The 20,135-nt window shown below is 36.4% G+C and overlaps 2 protein-coding genes and 1 long non-coding RNA gene across 4 annotated transcripts; 1 reads left to right on the top strand and 2 right to left on the bottom strand.

The window, feature by feature from the left end:
• The first annotated feature begins 3,016 nt into the window (after positions 1-3,016).
• On the top strand, positions 3,017-10,600 carry EMB1030 (Alanyl-tRNA synthetase, class IIc). 2 transcript variants are annotated; one of them, XM_086665101.1, is made up of 14 exons: positions 3,105-3,288; positions 4,674-4,775; positions 4,880-5,088; positions 5,179-5,243; positions 5,337-5,515; positions 6,359-6,437; positions 6,733-6,867; positions 6,953-7,102; positions 7,194-7,304; positions 7,414-8,331; positions 8,548-8,820; positions 8,958-9,167; positions 9,387-9,544; positions 9,961-10,600. In XM_086665101.1, exons 5-14 carry the CDS (start codon positions 5,439-5,441, stop codon positions 10,295-10,297), a joined length of 2,448 nt encoding a protein of 815 aa, XP_086521227.1. In that variant the 5' UTR covers positions 3,105-3,288; positions 4,674-4,775; positions 4,880-5,088; positions 5,179-5,243; positions 5,337-5,438; the 3' UTR covers positions 10,298-10,600. The 2 variants fall into 2 exon arrangements, with proteins under 2 accessions (XP_086521226.1, XP_086521227.1); XM_086665100.1 differs by lacking the exon at positions 5,179-5,243 and having other exon boundaries at positions 3,017-3,288.
• A 424-nt stretch (positions 10,601-11,024) lies between these two features.
• Positions 11,025-13,130, bottom strand: LOC147551558 (uncharacterized). Its single transcript, XR_015236654.1, has 3 exons — positions 12,680-13,130; positions 12,042-12,239; positions 11,025-11,948 (listed from the first exon to the last, which is right to left on the bottom strand). It is a non-coding gene; the product is annotated as an uncharacterized LOC147551558 (long non-coding RNA).
• Positions 13,131-18,083: 4,953 nt separating this feature from the next.
• On the bottom strand, positions 18,084-19,047 carry LOC147551557 (uncharacterized). The gene has a single exon (XM_086670720.1). The coding sequence runs from the start codon at positions 19,021-19,023 to the stop codon at positions 18,229-18,231; it is 795 nt and encodes a 264-aa protein (XP_086526846.1). The 5' UTR covers positions 19,024-19,047; the 3' UTR covers positions 18,084-18,228.
• Between the last annotated feature and the right edge of the window lie 1,088 nt (positions 19,048-20,135).

Below are 20,135 nucleotides of genomic sequence, written 5' to 3'. Positions count from 1 at the left end.
TTTACCACATTGAATCTGAGAAATTCGGTAGCATAGAGAGAGAAAAATAATCTACGTTGTCTCTCTAGCCGTTTCTCTCTTATTTACTAGACCTTCTTGTGCCAACCTTCTTCTCTATTAAATAAGTTATTGGGATCATCTTCCATCTCTATGTAGTGGTCAAATTTTAAGATTATTTTGATGCGAAGGAAGAACAAAGAAGAACTAATGAAACATACAAAGACAAGAAAAAAAGTGGAAGACAACCAAGTCTCATGTTTTGCATATATAGATCTATATCAGTTGTTGATTTCTTATGTTACGGAATCTGAGTATTTCTTTCATTCTTGATTTATAAGTTTTGTAAAGATTTGGTATCAATTTGTTTAGAGAAGCTTATTTGAACAATATCAAAATTCTAGAGTTTCCTGATCTGGTAGATTAATATCAGATAGAGAAACCCGATGCCCGATTTGCCCGAAGCCCGACTTGCCCGATGCTTTAGTGGGCATGGGCGGGCTTTGATCATAGGAAATTTCAGAAAAGCCCGCCCGAATCCGCCCGAGAACCCGAGTGGGCAGAGGAGAAACTTACCCGACCCGCCCGAGCCCGACTCAGAATTACCCGCGGGTGCCCATACCCGCCCGATTCCCACCCCTAGTTTAGAGGAGAGAGAAATTATGATTTGTTTCTATCCATTTGTTTCTAATAAATCTCCATATTTTTGGCTAATAAATCTCCATATTAAATCTGTAAAGAAGAGAGAGAAAATTGATTTGCAAAAGTTTGGATTTTGTTTCTAAACAGATTATAGAAGAGAGAGAAAATTTCGTGAGAATCTATCCGTTTTTTCCTAAATTTATCCTAAAATCAAGGTACATTAAACCGTTTGAAATTTTTATCCGGCCCGACATATTAAAATCCCGCGAAAAACGACTGGGACATGGAAGGAATTATGTAATATATATTAAGGGTTTTTAGTCACAAGAGCAAAAGGACTAAAAATTCATTTTTTGGGAAGATTGGACCCTAAATCCTTTTTGAACATTATTTTGGGCTATATACCCACGGAACCTAGTTTTTTTAGGCCAGCGCTTTGGGGAAAGTTAAATAGTTTTCGGGGTGTGAAATTTTAAAGGGAATATGTAGAATTTTAGAAATTTTTCGGGGAAATAAATCTTAATGGGAAAAAAAAAACTCCACCTCACCTCACTCTCTCTCCACCTCACCTCACTCTCTCTCCACCTCACCTCCTTGTCTTCTCCGATTAGAAACTCCGGAGAAGGGGTTTCCCTTCGCCGGAGTTTCTAGAGAGAGTGAAAAAAAAATGTTTTTTTTTTCATGGTCGCCGGCCGGAAAATTTTCCGGCCGGCGACCTAATCGGAGAAGATAAAGAGGTGAGGTGGAGAGAGAGTGAGGTGAGGTGGAGAGATAGTGGGGTGAGGTGGAGAGAGAGTGAGGTGAGGTGGAAAGAGAGAGAGCTGAGGTGGAGAAGTATTTTGCTTTCCTCCTAAATAAAATTGTCAAACAAAATTGACCAATTTTTGACCAAGTCTTCACACCCCGGATACTATTTGGCTTTTCCCAAAGCGCTGGACTTTTTTTAGGCCGCGGCTTTGGGGAATAAACAAAAGTCTCGGGGGAATAAAGATTTTGGTAAAAAATAATTGACTTCTGGACATCTTTATTTTTAGTCTGAAAATTGGATTTCTTGCTTTTTGGTCCCAAATCTTCATCTCCTACTATCTCTCATGTTGCTGCTCACTCTTTCTCTCTAAAAAATTTGCTTTCTCGAGAAACCCTAATCCGCCATTGTTTTCTCTCTTATAGAAATCGCAATTTATCTCTCTTAAAGCTAATTCAATGATTATTCTTCAATACCCAAATACTAAAAACACTCCAGATCTTCAGATTTGAGAGATAAACAACTTCACTATAGATCAAATCATATAAGAGACAATCACAAAGTAAATCAAACTCTTTTAAACACTACAAATTGATAAAAATAAATTATGCCTTTGGGTTCTGAATTTAATCATGTTTTAGGATCTACCCATTACCCAACCTTAATCTCCCCAAAAGAAATACAAACCTAACATGGATCTGAAGAAGAGTGAAGATATACAAAATATAACCTAAAAAAAAGTTAAAAGAAACCATAGTAGAGAGAGGGAGAGATGAACCAAGGTAGGTTCGGTCTGGTGATTAAGAGAGAACCGGAAATTGGAATAGTGAGATATGGAGAAACTGAAAGTTGGAAGGAAGAAATCAGTACTGTCTCTCTAAAAGAAAAGAGATTAGTACTGTTTCTCTCTCTCTCTATTGTTTCTCATGACTCCATGACTGTTTCTCTCTATTATTTGATGTACTTGCAGGCAGTAGATCAGTACTCGTGTATTACATATCTCTCGATTATTGAACTAAAACAACCTAAGAGCTAGCTTTATTTCTGGATTTTCTTTGTATGGTTATTATTAGGAAAGAAGAGATGAAGATTAGGTAGCGATATGTAATCAAGTTAATTTTTGGACTAAAAAAGAAAAATTCCCTATAGAATATTTACAAAAATATGGATTCCCTAGAGGTTTTATTCCCTAGAGACTTTTCTTTATTCCCCAAAGCCGCGACCTTTTTTTACCCTTTGGAAATGGATTTGTTAGTAAACAGCATGGAGGCCATGGATTCCACCTCTTGTGGGAAAATACGACAAGTTATAGCTGAAATGAAGAGCGGGATATCTAAGCATGAAAGGGTTTTGGTTATGATTTTGAAGAGACAACCTCTTCCTAATGAACATATGAGATTTTCTCTTCAAAAAACATACAATAAGAGTCGTTGGATCAATTTATTATGGCAGACGAGCAATCAAGTGCGGGGCGGGCGTTCGGGTGGTGTATCGACTCTACGGCCGATATATTTCACGGCGAGACTCGGGTGGAGGGACCTACTCTTGTCTTGGCCATCAGCGGTTAGCAACCGACTTTACGGGCCATGTAAGCCCGCGATCCTTTCATGGTTCAGGACTTCAGGTGGTCTCACTTGGGTCGCGGGCCGTTTTCTCGGCCCTAGATGGAAGAACCGATGAACCGATTAGACCAAGGGTGTGGGCGTGTGGCTTATCTCTTATCTCAATCGAAGTTTGTATCTCCGAGAGAGAGAGAGAGACTCCCGCCATTGAATGCTTGAAAATGGCGGATTCTCTTCTCAACTGTCATGGCGGGAAACCTCTAATCCCTCTAGTAACTTCTCACTTAACCTCCAGAACTGCCTTTCTTAAACAACTCAATCGTAATCTCACTCTCGGCACTGGTAATTTACTACTGCAACTTCTAGTTAGGCTGAAATCTTTCTTCTCCATCCATTATGATTGTATTTTTATCCTAATCTACGGAGATATGACCTAATTTTTGTTAATCTTGTTCGGTAAATTGGAGTAATCTGGTCTGAGCTTCCCAAATTAGTCATTTTGTTTGGGGAAGCTATAATCAAATCCAATAGTTATACTACTATAAGAATTGGGGTCCTTGAAATTGAGCAAGTATATACAGTGTGCATATGCTGATAATGATGACTTAATTCCCTATTTATCTATATTTGTATTTGTTGTAAGATGATGGATGTTGTGAGTGTGTGTGGTATAGTTGCTGAACATTTGTATCGGTTTGGTGGTTGGTTCAGACACCTATATCCATTGTTAGATAATTGACGAGTCCCGTGGTGAGGTTTACTAAGTTACGGCTTAAGTATAAAGTGTCTGGGGTTGACGCCATCACAAAGGTAGCCTTGTGAACCACACTCTCATACAATAAGGTTATGGGAGGGCTCAAATTATGGATATGATTTTCCAAGTGGACACCGACTTATCACATTTGTGTTTGTTTGCAATTGATTGTTTTTTTATCTATCGTTATTGTCTCTATTGATCGATTATATATGGACACTTTTATATATATGTTATGGAGATATCTTTTTGACTCTATAGATCTTGAAAGTGTCTATTGAGGCCATAGGTAATTGCAAATCATCCTGCTAGGTTCCAACCCACTATTTTTCAGGAAGTGCCGCTTGCTTGACTATTAGTTTGCTGTTTTGGAAGATTTTCTTAGATGTTCTTTCATTTAAGTAGGTAGACATTTGGAGTTTTATTTCTTAGTTAGTCCTTTATTTCTCCAACCTTTGTTTTGATGATATTAGGGATTCTTTTTTAGCTTTGAAGACTTAATAAAAGTTTAAATTAGTTGATTTATTGCTACTAATGAGCATTTGAGTGATGATGTTGGTCATTTTTGATGATTACATCAACTATGTCTACGGTTCCGCGATGATATGCTTTAAGTCTAGGTTTCCATCTCGGCCAATGTGGACATCTAGGTTTGGGGCGTTACAAGTAGTCTGAATTTTAGGTTTTGGCTATGAAAACTGTATTATTGGTTTGTAAGAAGTTGGGCATTTTTGTATGATTAATGTAGATTCTTGTTTTCATTCAATATAGCTTTTCAGACACCCATAATATATTAGTTTGGTACAAGGGAACATCAAAGGTTTCCGCAGTACTGGGTGATTTTCCAAATCCTATGCTAAAATTGTTTCCCCTTTCTTATAGCACTTTATCATTTATAATGCGATTTGGTTTCTTATGTTGTGGAGGAACATCAGTTTCTGTTTTCTAGCTGATAAAAGGGCTTCGTTTATAGGATACAGGCCTTATGCAGGATTTAGAGTGAGAAATCTTCCTCATGTTTATTCAAATATTAAGGATTCAAAGAAAATGGCATCCTCTGTAACAAAATCCTCAGGTTTTGTTGCCATCCTCTTTTCCTTTATTATCTTATGGGCAATTTCTATCCTTCCCGTTTCATCGCGTCTTTTAGAGATTTTAATTGAACTTCAATTTTTTCAGGTTCCACTCAGTCTGCCACAGAAGAAACAATGGAGGATAAGACGAAGGATCCCCAAGTCAGTGGGGATAGCATTCGTCGTCGGTTTCTTGAATTTTATGCTTCTCGAGGTCACAAGGTCATTCCAAGCTCATCCCTTGTTCCAGAAGACCCAACGGTCTTACTCACGATTGCTGGAATGCTTCAGTTCAAGCCTATATTTCTTGGAAAGGTAAGCTAATGTTATTCACTGGTTTTCTATATACTAGGTTTGTGCTTTTTTGAAAATTTGAAATGTTTACAAGTGAGACGAATCTTGAAGCTCGGTATGGCAATTCAAAATCTCAATTGAAGTCCTATGAACCACCATGTCTTTATTCAGCGCAAGTACGTCGCGCGATTTTCTAGAATTTGTGTCTTCTAAATTTTAATTTATAAATCATCTTGGGATGATTCATCAGTTTGGTACATCTTATGTAGCAACCTAGAGAAGTGCTTCGTGCTACAACTGCTCAGAAGTGCATCCGGACAAATGATGTTGAAAATGTAGGTCGAACAGCTAGACACCAAACCTTTTTTGAGATGCTGGGGAACTTCAGTTTTGGTGATTACTTCAAAAGGGAGGCAATAAATTGGGCATGGGAACTTTCAACCAGGGAGTATGTATAAATTTATTTATTGCTGATGGGCCTTGAACTAGATTGGTAATTTTGTGTTGTTTAACTGAAGCATGAAGATATTTGTCTATGAACTTAACATCTGAAAATCTTAATCTCACAAGAAAATATGAGCATACAAGAACTTGGTTATTGTAACCTTTTAGTTTAGGATAATAGTCTCGGTTTAAGTTATCTTTATTTCTGCCAGATCATACGTTATCATTGTTATGTTTTTAAGGCTTCAATTTAGCAGGGCATTCTAAAGTTATAGCCTGTAGTGTTATCGAACCTAGATAGAGTTCAATGATCAGCAAGTGTAATGGTTTCATTTTCAATCTACAAGCCACTAACTTTTACTACTGAATATGATTTCAGTACATTCTGCAGTTCATTAACATAAACACATGTTTATACTTGTTTAAAAGTTCTCGAAAAGGTACATGGCAACCTCTTTTGAGAAAATCTACAGCTTTTCTGTAAAATGCATCTCGTGTCAAGTATTAAACATTTATCCGTGTTTCTGTACCTCAGATTCAATGTTGAAACAAGTCCCTACCGTGCCTGCTTTGGAAACTTATAGGTTCTCTTATGGAACAGATCCATAGGTCGTGAAGTAGTGTAAGTAGTAAAATGTCATAGATTTTTTGAATAACCATCATGTTATGATGTATGAAAATAAAGTTTTAGTTATCCAATGTTGTGTCCAACAATGTTCATTTTTTAGCAGTTTTAGTTTTCGAGAGATTATGGATTAGTGTCCAACAATGTTCATTCTTATGTTACTATCTTTAGGAGTTACCCTATAACTCTCTAAGTATTCCTTTCTCATTTTGTTTGATTTAGATTCTTGTTGCCACCAGAGAGATTATGGATTAGTGTTTACGAGAATGATGATGAAGCTTTCTCCATATGGCATGATGAGGTAAGCCACTATTCCAAAAAATATTTTCTTTACTATCTATGTGTTCTATAATGCTTGTTGTATATTGCTGAAAGGTGTATCCATTTATCTAGTTGCAAAATAGTGGTTCTTATATTGCATAGTCTTTTTACTTGTTAGAGCTCGTACAATTCTTATTCCTCTCCCCATTGGCGGGCTTTGGGCAAATAGAAAATTTGTGTACATGAAATAATTTTTGTTCCTGTTGCTTTCTTTCTGTATTTGTATTACTACTCCTCATGTCTGTCTGGGGTAGTGACTTCTCTTTTTGCATCAGGTAGGTGTCCCTATTGAGCGGATAAAGAGGATGGGAGAGGAAGACAACTTTTGGACAAGTGGAGTTACTGGTCCTTGTGGACCATGCTCTGAGATTTATTACGATTTCCATCCTCAGAGAGGATACTCAGATGCTGTAAGTTGTACTTCTGCCGAAATGTATCTTTTTTTTTTTCTGTCTAGGCTCTTGTTTTCATAAAATTTGGTATATGAATTCGCAGGACTTGGGAGACGATACCAGGTTTATTGAATTTTACAATCTGGTCTTCATGCAATATAACAAGAAAGATGATGGATCGATGGAACCTTTAAAACAGAAGCATATAGATACTGGTCTTGGCCTTGAGCGTTTGGCTCAAATCTTGCAGAAGGTACTTATTCTGTGCCAATTATTTTGCTGCAGTTGATGTTTATTTGATTCCAAAATATTACTACCTAAATCCTTTCCAACTTATACTGCAGGTTCCAAACAACTATGAAACAGACTTGATGTATCCTATAATAGAAAAAGTCTCAGAACTGGCAATGGTCTCATATGTCGGAGCTGATGAAGATTTAAAGACCAGTTTCAAAGTATGCATCCATTAGCTTTTGATTTTAAAAAATTGTAGTCAGCAAATTAATGGAACTACGTCAAGTTTTCACATAATTCATGTAATTTTTCTTAATGGTTCCTTTCCAGATCATTGGGGATCATATGCGGGCGATCATTTATCTGTTATCAGATGGGGTTACTCCATCAAATATTGGAAGGGGTTATGTTGTTCGTCGGCTCATCAGAAGAGCTGTCCGTATAGGCAGGTTACTAGGTATAAAAGGAGATTGCAAGGGGAATCTTGAAGGAGCTTTTCTTCCAGTAATTGCTGAGAAAGTAGTAGAAATAAGCAACCAAATAGACTCAAATGTAAAATCTAGAGCACCCCGAATCATCGATGAGTTGAAAAGAGAAGAGCTTGGCTTTGTTAAGACATTAGAGAGAGGAGAAAAGTTGCTTGAACAGTTCTTATCCGATGCATTATCAAGCTCAAAAGACAATGGAACTATACCTTGTTTGTCTGGCAAAGATGCGTTCATTTTATACGACACATATGGCTTCCCGATAGAAATAACAGTGGAAGTTGCTAAAGAACGAGGAGTCAAGATAGACATGAATGATTTTGATATCGAAATGGCGAACCAACGCCGACAATCTCAGGCAGCTCATAGTGAAATCAAACTTTCAGTTGGAAATGCATCCGAGCTTACAGGGAGCATTTCCGACACTGTGTTTTTAGGCTATGATACCCTCTCTGCTAGAGCTATAGTAAAGGGTCTGATGGTGGAAGGGAACCCAGTAAATCAAGTCTCTGAGGGATCTGATGTCGAAATTTTGCTAAATAAGACGCCATTTTATGCTGAATCAGGTGGTCAAATAGGAGACCATGGATTTCTCTCTGTCCTAGAAGGTGATAGTAAACGGAGAGCTCTTGTGGAGATTATAGATGTGCAGAAATCTTTTGGGAATATTTTTGTTCATAAGGGAAAGATTGTGGAAGGCGCTGTGGAGGTCGGAACAGAAGTGGAAGCTGCAGTTGATGCAAAATTGAGACAGCGAGCGAAGGTGCAACTTTCATGTTAAACCCTCAACACTAATTGCTTAAATACCTAGTTAAAATTCATCTCTGCATATTAGTCTAACCAAGCCAGAAAGAACCATTGTAGAAGTCCAATTCGTATAGTTGCCAAGACCCCACGTTTTAGTGTTTTCGAGTTAAACGACGTAATTATCAATTTCTCCACTATATGTTTATGCTGAACATCTTTGCGTGGTATGCAGGTTCACCACACTGCTACGCATTTGCTACAAGCTGCACTTAAAAGTGTAATAGGCGAGGAAACATCTCAAGCAGGTTCATTGGTGGCATTTGACCGCCTCCGGTTTGATTTCAACTTTCACCGACCACTCCAAGAGAATGAGATCCTGAAAGTTGAAGAACTGATCAATGGGTGGATTGGTGATGCAACTTGTCTTGAAACTAAAGTCATGTCTCTAACTGATGCCAAAAGTGCAGGAGCTATTGCCATGTTTGGTGAAAAATATGGAGAGCAGGTATGAACGCTTCTATCTGCAAAATCTTCTTACAAATAGAAAAGTCCGGTAATTGAGATATGTAAATTTTGAGTTTTCCTGGGTTGGAATTACCAGTAACTAATTTCGGTTTTTACTTTATTACAATGTGGCTATAGGTACGTGTTGTAGAGGTTCCAGGTGTATCAATGGAGCTTTGTGGGGGGACCCATGTCAGTAATACTTCAGAAATACGTGGTTTCAAAATAATTTCAGAGCAGGGGGTTGCATCTGGGGTTAGACGCATCGAAGCTGTAGCTGGTGAAACCTACATCGATTATATGAATGCCCGAGATAACCAAATGAAACATCTGTGCACCACTCTCAGAGTATGTTTTCCTATAACTCATTGGTTATCCAAATTCTAACCTATCCTTTTCTAATATGTTTCTTCTATGGTGATCATTATGGTGTTTATCATCTATAGTTCCTCTACATTTTCTTTAATGAAAACATATATCTGATATCATAAATTCTCTTAATGCGATTTTATTACATTTCTCTTCGGAAAGGCTTAGGTTTGATTAGTGAAGCATATTCCTGAACAGGTGAAATCAGAAGATGTAGCACCCAGAGTAGACAGCCTTCTGGAAGAGTTACGGCTGATGAGAAATGAAGTTTCCGCCACCCGTGCTAAGGCAGCAGTATACAAGGCCTCAACCCTAGCAAGCAAAGCATTCTCTATTGGAACTTCTACAAATATAAGGTAATAATCATATTGAACCCTGAGTTAAGTAAGAGTCAAACCAGCTCGGGATCAGACATGGGCCGATCCCATTCGTCACCAATCCAAGTAACCGGGTCGGAGTTCTTAATAAGTCCTATATACACATGTACGTATATATGTATAAATTAAGGGTGTGTTTGGGGGTTACTCTTTTGAACTTTTTATTGTTTAAGTATCTCCAAAAAAGATCAACTGAAGTAAAAAAATCTTTAAATTTCCATAAGAAACTGCTTTTTGAAACATAGATTAAGGATCATCTCAAGTGGATGCTCTTAATCACTGCTATATTTGGGAGGTGATTGTCTAGATAGTGAAGTTAAAAGTACTTAAAAATTTCACTGGTACGAAACCAAACCATACCAACCCAAACCTAATAAAGCTTTCACTTTCTGCAGGATTCTTGTTGAAAATATGGATGATACGGATCCTGATTCACTAAAAAGTGCCGCTGAATATCTTATAGAGACAATGGAAGATCCTGTTGCCATAATCTTGGGATCATCCCCTAGTGAAGATAAAGTGAGCTTAGTTGCTGCATTTAGTCCAGGAACCGTCCGTCTTGGACTCCAAGCAGGTAAATTTATTGGATCCATAGCTAAACTATGTGGTGGTGGAGGAGGTGGAAGGCCAAATTTTGCTCAGGCAGGTGGAAGAAAACCTGAAAATTTGAGCATTGCCCTTGAGAAAGCACAAGCAGAACTGGTTGCAATTCTGTCCGACAAAACGGATTGAGATTGCAGTAATGTCATGAAATTTTGTCTTGACAGATATGATTCAATTCAAGTAGGACCAGAATATTTAGTGCTTGGAGCTTTTCTTCTTGTTTGTAGTACAATAGTACTTCCATATTTGTTCATAAACTAAGAGAGAGCAACTCCTTTTTCGGTGGAGTAAATATGTAATTAATATTAGTTTAATCATGGTGATTAGTGTACGACCTAAAGTAAATTCTGTACAGGAATGGCAGATTCACACTCTGTTTTATACGTACGTGTTGATTTTAAGATCATACAAAGTCAAGTTTGCTTGTTGTAAGGATGAAGTATTTCACTCTTTGATTTGAGGTATTTCATGATGGATTTTGTCATTAACCATTCAAAGCCTAAATCCTTAACTTGTCTAATGATTAGGTTAAAAAGGATTGGTCAGATTGGGTCTAATGACAATGTTATCTGTAAAAAAAACGACGTTTATAATCGAATTTGTAATATATCTTTTACCAGACATGATCGCCCACTCTTCATTATTTGGGAGGACGAGGGGGAATAGTTTTAGCTTGTACTTCATAATCTTTTTCTGTCCTTTTCATCGTACGTAAAAGGTGTTTTAATGGAGTATTCTGTCTAAAAGAGAGAGAGCACTTCAAATGTATTGTTGCTCCACAATGATTCGTATGTTAATGTATTTTTACAAACAAGCAACTAACAAAATGTTAACTACATTACGAACCCAACCATTATTTCGAAATATTTTTTGAATAAATGTATGAAAACAAAGCATACACCATCCAAGACATGACCTGGAAGTGTTCCAAAAAAGAAAAGTATTAGTGGCAAAGGATAACAGTAACAACCCATTTAGGACATAGAAAAAAAACCTCCTACTCTAATAAAACATTAAATTTTCAAGATGCTTCCTTACTGCCCAAAACCTCAGTTAGGGTGCTTATATCAGGATAACAGTAACAACACCATTTAGGACATAAAGGTCCTAAAACACCAATGTTGATGTTGTATTCTTGCCAATAGAAATCTGATGCGCCGATTTCGATGGACAAAACAAATCTCTCACCATCAAAGAAAATGGGAAGAATAGTCCGATTCCTCTGTGTCCTTATCACAATTTTTCTATTAATTCTCCATCTCTTGTTTTCGTAATTATGGAGTACCCAAATTATCATTTCATGTTTCGGAGTAACCACTACAAGAGTTACTTCGTCCTCTACAACTCCAAGCCAAATATGATCCCACCATGGAACATTTAATATAGTTTTTATTTCATATATACTACTCGGTATTTCTTCTTTACCCGCATTGAATGCGATAATATCTCCTTTTATAGTTAAAAAATGTATAATCCCTCTAAAGCTAACAGGATAACATCTTATACGTATTGAGTCCTTGTTCAAGCCATTACGGTAGCTTATCATCAAAGTCTTTGCTGAATCTCTCCAGCGCCCAACCTCCGGAGAGAAAATTTTGAATTGAAAAGCTGTCTTTGCTGCGACCAAGCAAACCACATTGTAGTAATATGTAGAGGAAGATTTTTGCCCAAAGACCAACCCAATTTTTTTATCACATCGAACAGGAATTTTCTTAGCAAAGGATGTCACAGAGGAGATTGTCGTCAAGTTTATCCATGACTATCACTGTCCTACAATAACCTGCACACACACATGCAGAAACTCATCAAGAGGCCATGTAATTAAATATTCAGCCCCAAATCCAAAGAGAAGAAAAGGTCATGAGAGTAGTACCTGGTGGTTTGGTTTTCACGTTCCTCGTGTTTGGGATACTGATTTTGCGTTTGAATGTCACTGTGTGCAGGGGCGGACCAGGATTTCAAGCTAGCCAGGGAAAACTCTTTACTTCAAATTTCGAATTTCCTAACCAATTTTTGTCCATAGAATATTGAATGCAGAACGACCTATCTCTTTTGCCGTATATCTAGTTATCTACATAAGCACAAGTATATGGCGTATCAATAAAGAAAGACAAAAATAAAATTTTCATTGATTATCTTTGAACCTAATTTCATTATTCAAGACCTTAGAGTTAGGGTTTAGAATTTGCTCATAAACCTAATTTCAGTGAAGATAAACTCACCATTAATAAACCTGATTTCAATGGAACTAAACTATTTAGGAATAGAGATAAACTAAAATAAACCCTAACCCTATTCGGATTTTTTAGTTTTAAAATTTACATTTGTCTGACTTCAATCCAAATCTTTAAATCAAAAGCTAGATAGATTCACAGACCTATTTCAAGTCTTACAATAAACCCTAGAGAGAGAAAGTTGAAACACTAAAACTTAGGATCTTCAAATTGAAAATTTATATGAAAATATACTATAGATTGGAGAGAGTATAAGTTGAGTAAGAAGATACCAAACCTTCAAATTTCAACAAAAAAAAAAGACAAGAATCTCTCACGGACTCGCGGCGAAGAACTCACACCCTTTCAATTTTTGGGTGAAAACAATTTTTTTTGTTTCCTCCAAATATCGATCGCCCTTTCAATTTTTTTTTTCTTTTCCTCTCATCTCAACTAAAACTCCTGCGACCTCCACCGGATTCCGGTGAGTTCCACCATTAATGCCGGCAATCACCATCACCATTCTTCTTTCTTCTCTCTATTTTCTTCTTTCTTCTCTCTTTACTTCTCTCTCTTTACTTCTCTCTCTCCTCTCGCCCTTTCTCACGAAATTTCCGGCGAAGGGAGAACCAGATCCAGACGCCTTCGTCTGGTTTCCAGACATCCAGACGCAGGAACCACACCTTCGTCTGGAAACCAGACGAAGGGCTCCGGCAATTAAAAAAAGGGGGAGAAGAGATAAAAGTGACAGATAGAGAAAGGTGAAGAGAGAGAGAGAGAAAAGAAAGAAGATAGAAGAGAGTAGAGAGAGAGAGAAACACGTAGTTGTCGGCCATTTCCGACCGGCACCTTGATTCCGACGACTTGAGGGGGAGTGTTTGGTTTGATATTTTTTAGTTTTTCACCGTCTTCTCCGGAAAATTTCTGTTTTCCCCAAAACGTTGGTCTAAAAAATAAGTGTCTGTTTTGAGACAGGATTTTTTTGGCCAGCGCTTTGGGGAAAGCTAAATAGTTTGCGGGGTGTGAAATTTTAAAGGGAATATGTAGAATTTTAGAAATTTTCCGGGAAAATAAATTTTAAGAGGAAATAAAAAAAAACACTCCACCTCACCTCACTCTCTCTCCACCTCACCTCACTCTCTCTCCACCTCACCTCTTTGTCTTCTCCGATTAGGTCGCCGGCCGGAAAATTTTCTGGGCGGCGACCATGAAAAAAAAAAAAAAAAATTTCACTCTCTCTCTCTCTAGAAACTCCGGCGAAGGGGTTTCCCTTCGCCAGAGTTTCGGTCTGTTCTTCAACAGGCCGGATCTGGCCTGTTGAAGAACAGACCGGATCTGGCCTGTTGAAGAACAGACCGGATCTGACCTGTTGAAGAACAGACCGGATCTGGCCTGTTGAAGAACAGACCGGATCCGGGCGGCGACCTAATCGGAGAAGATAAAGAGGTGAGGTGGAGAGAGAGTGAGGTGGAGAGAGTGAGGTGAGGTGGAGAGAGAGTGAGGTGGAGAGAGTGAGGTGAGGTGGAGAAAGAGAGAGAGCTGCGGTGGAGAAGTATTTTGCTTTCCCCTAAATAAAATTGTCAAACAAAATTGACCAATTTTTGACCAAGTCTTCACATCCCGGAAACTATTTAGCTTTCCCCAAAGCGCTGGCCTTTTTTTTTTATTATTTTCTAGGATAAGAGGGCACCAATGACACTACCAAGAGACCGGAGTAACCCATACAATAAAGGTGACTCTATCCAAAAGGGAGAGACGAGAGAGTGCTTCAAATAACTATGTTTTACACGTTAAAGAATCCTTAGATCCCAAAATGAGATTAGGATTATATGATTTTGTCGTTCCAAATTTTAGAAACCCTAATCCTCAATTTGGAACTTGGGTTTACCTAGTAATGGCATTAGGGTATTACCACTTGCCCAAATGAAAGAAACCCTAAACTAGAATTGAACACAACTATCCCCAAAGTAAAACAAAAACCCAAATTAGGGCACCACAAATGAAATAAAAAGTAATTTTGAGGATTTTATAGCCACTCCATATTAAAGAAAAATCTAACTTTTTATCCAAAATTGCGGGTGAGAAATTAATTTACCGCAAGGAAATCATTTTATCTTTGGGTTTAATATCTTTGTATCAAAATCTCCAGGTTTAATGTCTTTGTATCAATTATGTAAATATCTAGGTTTAATGTCTTTGTATATATCTTTGTATAAAAAATCTTCAGATTTAATGTTTTTGTATCGGTTAGATAGGATTAATTTTAAATTTGTCAGGTTTAATGCTTCAACTGGTCCAAGTGATGCATCTGGATAAAAAGCTAAACTGAGTGGTGGTGATCTAGCTGCTGGAGGACAACAGGATGAAGCTGGTCATCTAGGTTTCCATAAGAAACTGCTTTTTGAAACAGAGATTAAGGATCATCTCAAGTGGATGCTCTTAATCACTGCTATATTTGGGGGGTAATTGTCAAGATTCTGCTATATTTGGGAGGTTGGGAGGTGATTATCTAGATAGTGAAGTTAAAAGTAGTTACAAAAATTCACACTCGTGTGAAACCAAACCATACCAATCCAAACCTAATAAAGCTTTCACTTTCTGCAGGATTTTTGTTGAAAATATGGACGATACGGATCCTGATTCACTAAAAATTGCCGCTGAGTATCTCATAGAGACAATGGAAGATTCACATAATCTTGGGATTATCCCCTAGTGAAGATAAAGTGAGCTTAGTTGCTGCATTTAGGATTTTTGGAGGACGATTAGGTTTATTTTGAATTAATTTATGTACTGGCTTGTGGAAAACGTTATTTTCTGTCTGAATGTTTTTTTGTTGAAATTTGTCCAATGATAAATTTCTCTGAGGACCAGTTGAAGCATTAACCAGAGAAAAAAAAATCCTTATCAATTCTTTCGTATCAGTTTATTCATCTCTATGTTTAATTTTTTTATCAGATCTGTAAATGTCCAGGTTAAGTGTCTTTGTATCAATTATGTAAATCTTTTAGGTTTAATGTCTTCGTATCAATTATGTAAATCTTTAGGTTTAATGTCTTTGTATCATGTCTTTAAATATCTAGGTTTAATATCTTTCGTATCTCTGGGTTTAATATTTTTTTTTTTTTTTTTATAAATGTCTTTGTACCACTTATGTAAATCTTATCAATTCTTTTTATCTTTTTTTTTTGGTTGAGATATTCTTTTTATCTTTAGGTTTAATATCTTTGTATCAAAATTCTCCATGTTTAATGTCTTCGTATCAGTTAGATAGGATACTATAAACTTATCTGTTTACACTTATCAGTTCACAAGTTTAATGTGTTTGTGCTAATAGATTCTTCCGCCTTCATGAAAGAACTCATCTAGATGATGGAGGACACCACGATGAAACTGGTCACTAGGATTATTTTAAATCAATTGATGTATTAGCTTGCCGCAAAACATTATTTTCTGTCTTAATGGTTTTTGCTAGAATTTACCCAATTGTATGCAGTATGCTTGCGATAATTTCCAATTTCACATAACAATGTATTAAAAAAGAGTACATCAATTGATTTGATGTTTTATATTTCTTGTTTATGAATTTCCGTTTAGCTTTTTCTTTATGCCTTCGATCTTTTACCCCAAATCTATTGAATAATGCCTAAGAACATATTGTTATCGTCAACGAAAAAAAACATTGCTCACTCTGCCCATTCTTCAATAATACTAGGCTCCCATTGGGTCCTCAAGATGATTTTAGAGGAGAGAGAGTTGCAATAACCCACTTTAGAGAAAAATAGAATAAAATTACACTATTACCCTTCCCTGTCGACTGACCTGTTTTATTATAATATACGAGTTAGAAAAAAATAATTTATGTGTACATATTTATGTATGTGCATGAGTTTATCTTCAAAAGATTACTAGCTTGGTGGTTGTTTGTTTAGGAAGATAATTTGAGTATAAATTTTAACTTTCCAAACTATCACTTGGCTTTAAAGAAATAACAAATATTTGTTCCACAATTAACATATATAGTTAAACGATTGTATTCACTAGAAATTATCTTCTCCAAACTAGTCATACGAATAGATTTTTCTTTCATACAATTTCAATCTATGGTCAGCTATGTGTAACTTAAAATTTTTGCTCCGCCCTAGATTTGATATACATGCATTGTACTCTACATTGCATAATGTATTTGTGTTAATAATCTTTCTTTCGTTAATTATTGTGTTTGCAAATTTTCCTACCATTACACAAGATAAGACTCTATAGAGGGATATGGTTTCACTTTCAGGTTAGACTGAACAATTAACCACGGTAAGACAATGGATTCAACAATGGAAACAATAAAATGAGGAAATCACTACTTTATATGCTAAAATACTATGGTTTATCTGGAAAGCGAGGTGCGAGAATTGCTTTAACTCTCCTAAACAAACTCTTTTGCAGATGATTGATCGGATCAACAATACGTCAACCACGCCACTCAAGATTGAGACCATATTAACTAACAAATGCAGGAAAAAACACAGCAACAACAATTGAGACCTTCATCGACACCATTCCGTATAAACAAAAATATAGGACATAAACTCTTTTGGACTTGGCTTCTTTTTCAATTTTAAGTTTGATCTCTTACTGAAGTACTGAACCTTTTAACTGCAGAGTAAACCATTCACTAGTACAAACTAAAATGGAACTTCAGGCAACTTAAGTGATACCTCATAGACAGGTTGCATCACAGATGTCCAAAGCTGCATCTGAGGACAATGCTAATTTTCACAGGTTTTTTTTAGTTGTTTGCCGGTACAAAATTTTCTTCCAATTAGAAGGAAATTTTGCTCTCTTTTATAAGGGACTTAAAAATATCACTACCCTTTCCAATTCTAAATATTAGCCAGGATTTTGTAAAATGTTTTCACTTCATGTGGCCACAAAATCAGCAATTGAGAAGACTCAAATGGGAGACAAGACAAAAACAAAAGTTTTTTAAAAAGAAGAAAGAAATAATGTTGTTTGTAAGCATGCAAATGATGATCATCCTCAAGTGTTTAGTTTTTTGTAAGAACTTAAATTTGAAATTCTTATACCCCAAATTGAAGTAGAGCTTGCTTTGTGGTAAGGAAGAAGAACGGAGTTTTTTAGGGGAGTTTCAGTTGACTTAGCTTAGTCATTGAATAAAGTGGATTTCTCCCTTGACTCTATCCAATTTATGAATTATGGAATTCCCTCCCACAGCTGCGGAACTCACTGCTCTATTAGAAAGTTGAATTACAAAAACTTTTACATGAAATGTGAAATGGGGTGTTTATGTGCACGACTGGAATAGTTGTAGCTAATACTTATTAACATGATGTGATGATCCATTGATATCGATGTTTCATATCTTCCTAACAATTAGAATCTTCACACGATTAGTTGATTAAATCAAGGTCAATGCTGCCTCCATAATAAATTTGTTCAGCCTAGGCATCTAATGGTTTATTGTATCACTAGCTGATTTATTAATTTGTGATTCTTGTTCCCTTGTCTGCCTGACAAACGGAATCTTTACACGCTTATATGATTTAATCGAGGTCAATGATGCATTTAGTAACTATGCACGTTCACACCATAAGTTTTCTTCCCTTCTGGTGAGTAAAATAGCAATTACGAAAATTGAACTATATGTGTAGATGAATAATAAACAATAATTGTAATGAGATGAACAAATATTTGGAGCAAAAGAACTTGTTGTATTGATAATTTCATTTTGTTGTGTTTCATTTACAAAATTGTACATACAATATTACATAGGCATTTCCATACTAAAATTTCGGATGATGCCTATTAGAGGTGGATAGATCTAGTAATTCTAGATTAGTTGCTTATGTTGAGAAGTGAAACTCTGTTCTTGATTAAACATCTGTAGAGTGATTCAAGACCTTCTTCAAGATCTTGAATGCTCATCTCCAGCGTGTCTAATGACTTCTGAGCATTTTTAATATCCTTAGCTTTCAATGCCATGTCTACCTTCTCAATTTCGCTCATCTCCTCGTAGCATGCTACTCGCTTGTTGCCGATCAATTTGGAGATCAATGATTTAGTGTTTTGCTTTGATCCAGATAGAAAGTACAAGATAGACTCAAAAATAGCCACAGTGGTTGCTTCAACTTCATTTTTATCTTGCATCTTTTTTAGATCTACCATACACTTACGGATGACCTTAATCATCTTTTTTCTTGAGGTTGTGTAATCATTTCCAAGACTGAGATCTCCCCGTCTACGGATAGAAGATTGAAGATCTTGTACGGTTTCTTTCATTTGAGACAAAACATCTTTAGTACTGGAGCAAACATCCAATAACATGAGAGATTTGTCCAAGACTGTTTCTAGGCAGTTTTCATATTGTTGTACTTGAATCAAGTCATCAACTGATTCATACAAGTCTCTAAGAGCAACCAAATTGTGGGAGATGGATGATGAAGATGAAGTAGCTAGTTCAGAAGATCTTAATCGGCACAATTGTTCTTCAACTGTAAGAGTAAGAGGATTAGATCTTGTTGGCAAGCTGATGGATCGAGTGTGGTGAGCCATTTTTAAACCTTGTTTAAAAGGAAAGAAGGTTAGAAGTATAGAGGTAGAGTTGGGTTTTGATGAAGAAAAAGAACCCATTGTTCCACTTTATATACTAGTTAGAACCAGGGAACATGTACAATAATTTAATCTTAGCTTAGTTCGGTTATCGTGTTTATTATTAATTTTCTCTGGACAAAGTGCTGTCATGTTTATCAAGATTTACAAACAATTGGAATCTTGGTGGGTTTATATTAAAGAAATCGTTTGCAATTAAAAAGATTGCATGTGTGATCTTGATGCTTTCTATTGATATGCTAAACCATATGCTCCTCCTGTGTCTCCTGCATCTAGTAAGTAAGTAGGTCAGTTTGTGAAACAAGTCTTGAGACAAAACAAATAACTGAATAGAAGCTTCATTTATACCTTTTGTTTCATCCGTAATGTCCTTCTGTTAAGTTTGTACTCATCCAACTAAAAATCAATTGGCAATGAGTAGAAATAACATAGATATTATATTCCCACCAGTTGCTAGATCGCCCTTTTCTCGCACAAGGGGCTATTCTCAGACCTTCAAATATCCAGTTGCAATCTTTAGACTTGTTTTCCTTTTAATGTGACATAAACTGTTTCATGGTCCATGGACATGGTGAAGATTGAAGACACGACAATAAGACAACATTTTTCAAGAGACGAGGGAATATATGTTCCCTACTGTATTGTTTGTTTTCAGAGTGGTTATTACAGATGTAATGCATTAGTAGTACTAATCGAAAACGGAGTGTGAATCGAAGTTAGTATCTTCAAACATTTTGTTTGTTAAGCACTAAATCTGAAACCCAAAATATATGTGAACGAGTGGAATAACATCATTCATGTTCGATTTAGCTAATACCTAATTTATTGATGTCATGTTCCATGTCTTCGTAACAATTGGAATCTTCACAAGCTTATTTTGTTAGGTCACTTTTGTCATCATAAATTTTTTCCGGGCCACGCAATTACTTGCACATGTATAACTGATCAATAATACCTCATCTTAATTTCTTAGAAATGTGTTGATGTGTATTCTTAATGATTTATCGTACTACTTGCAGATTTGTCGTGATTATTATTCCTTGTCGCCGTAGCAAATAGAATCTTTACACGCGGATTTAATATTTATTGATGTCAATGGTGCATCTCAATATTGATCCATGTAATAACCTAAG

This window comes from Eschscholzia californica, unplaced genomic scaffold (assembly GCF_041429995.1).
Source record: "Eschscholzia californica isolate CP2 unplaced genomic scaffold, dmEscCali1.0.p SCAF_3, whole genome shotgun sequence".
In the NCBI taxonomy this organism is placed as follows: Eukaryota; Viridiplantae; Streptophyta; class Magnoliopsida; order Ranunculales; family Papaveraceae; genus Eschscholzia; species Eschscholzia californica.
This window is presented reverse-complemented; position numbering and strand designations above follow the sequence as displayed.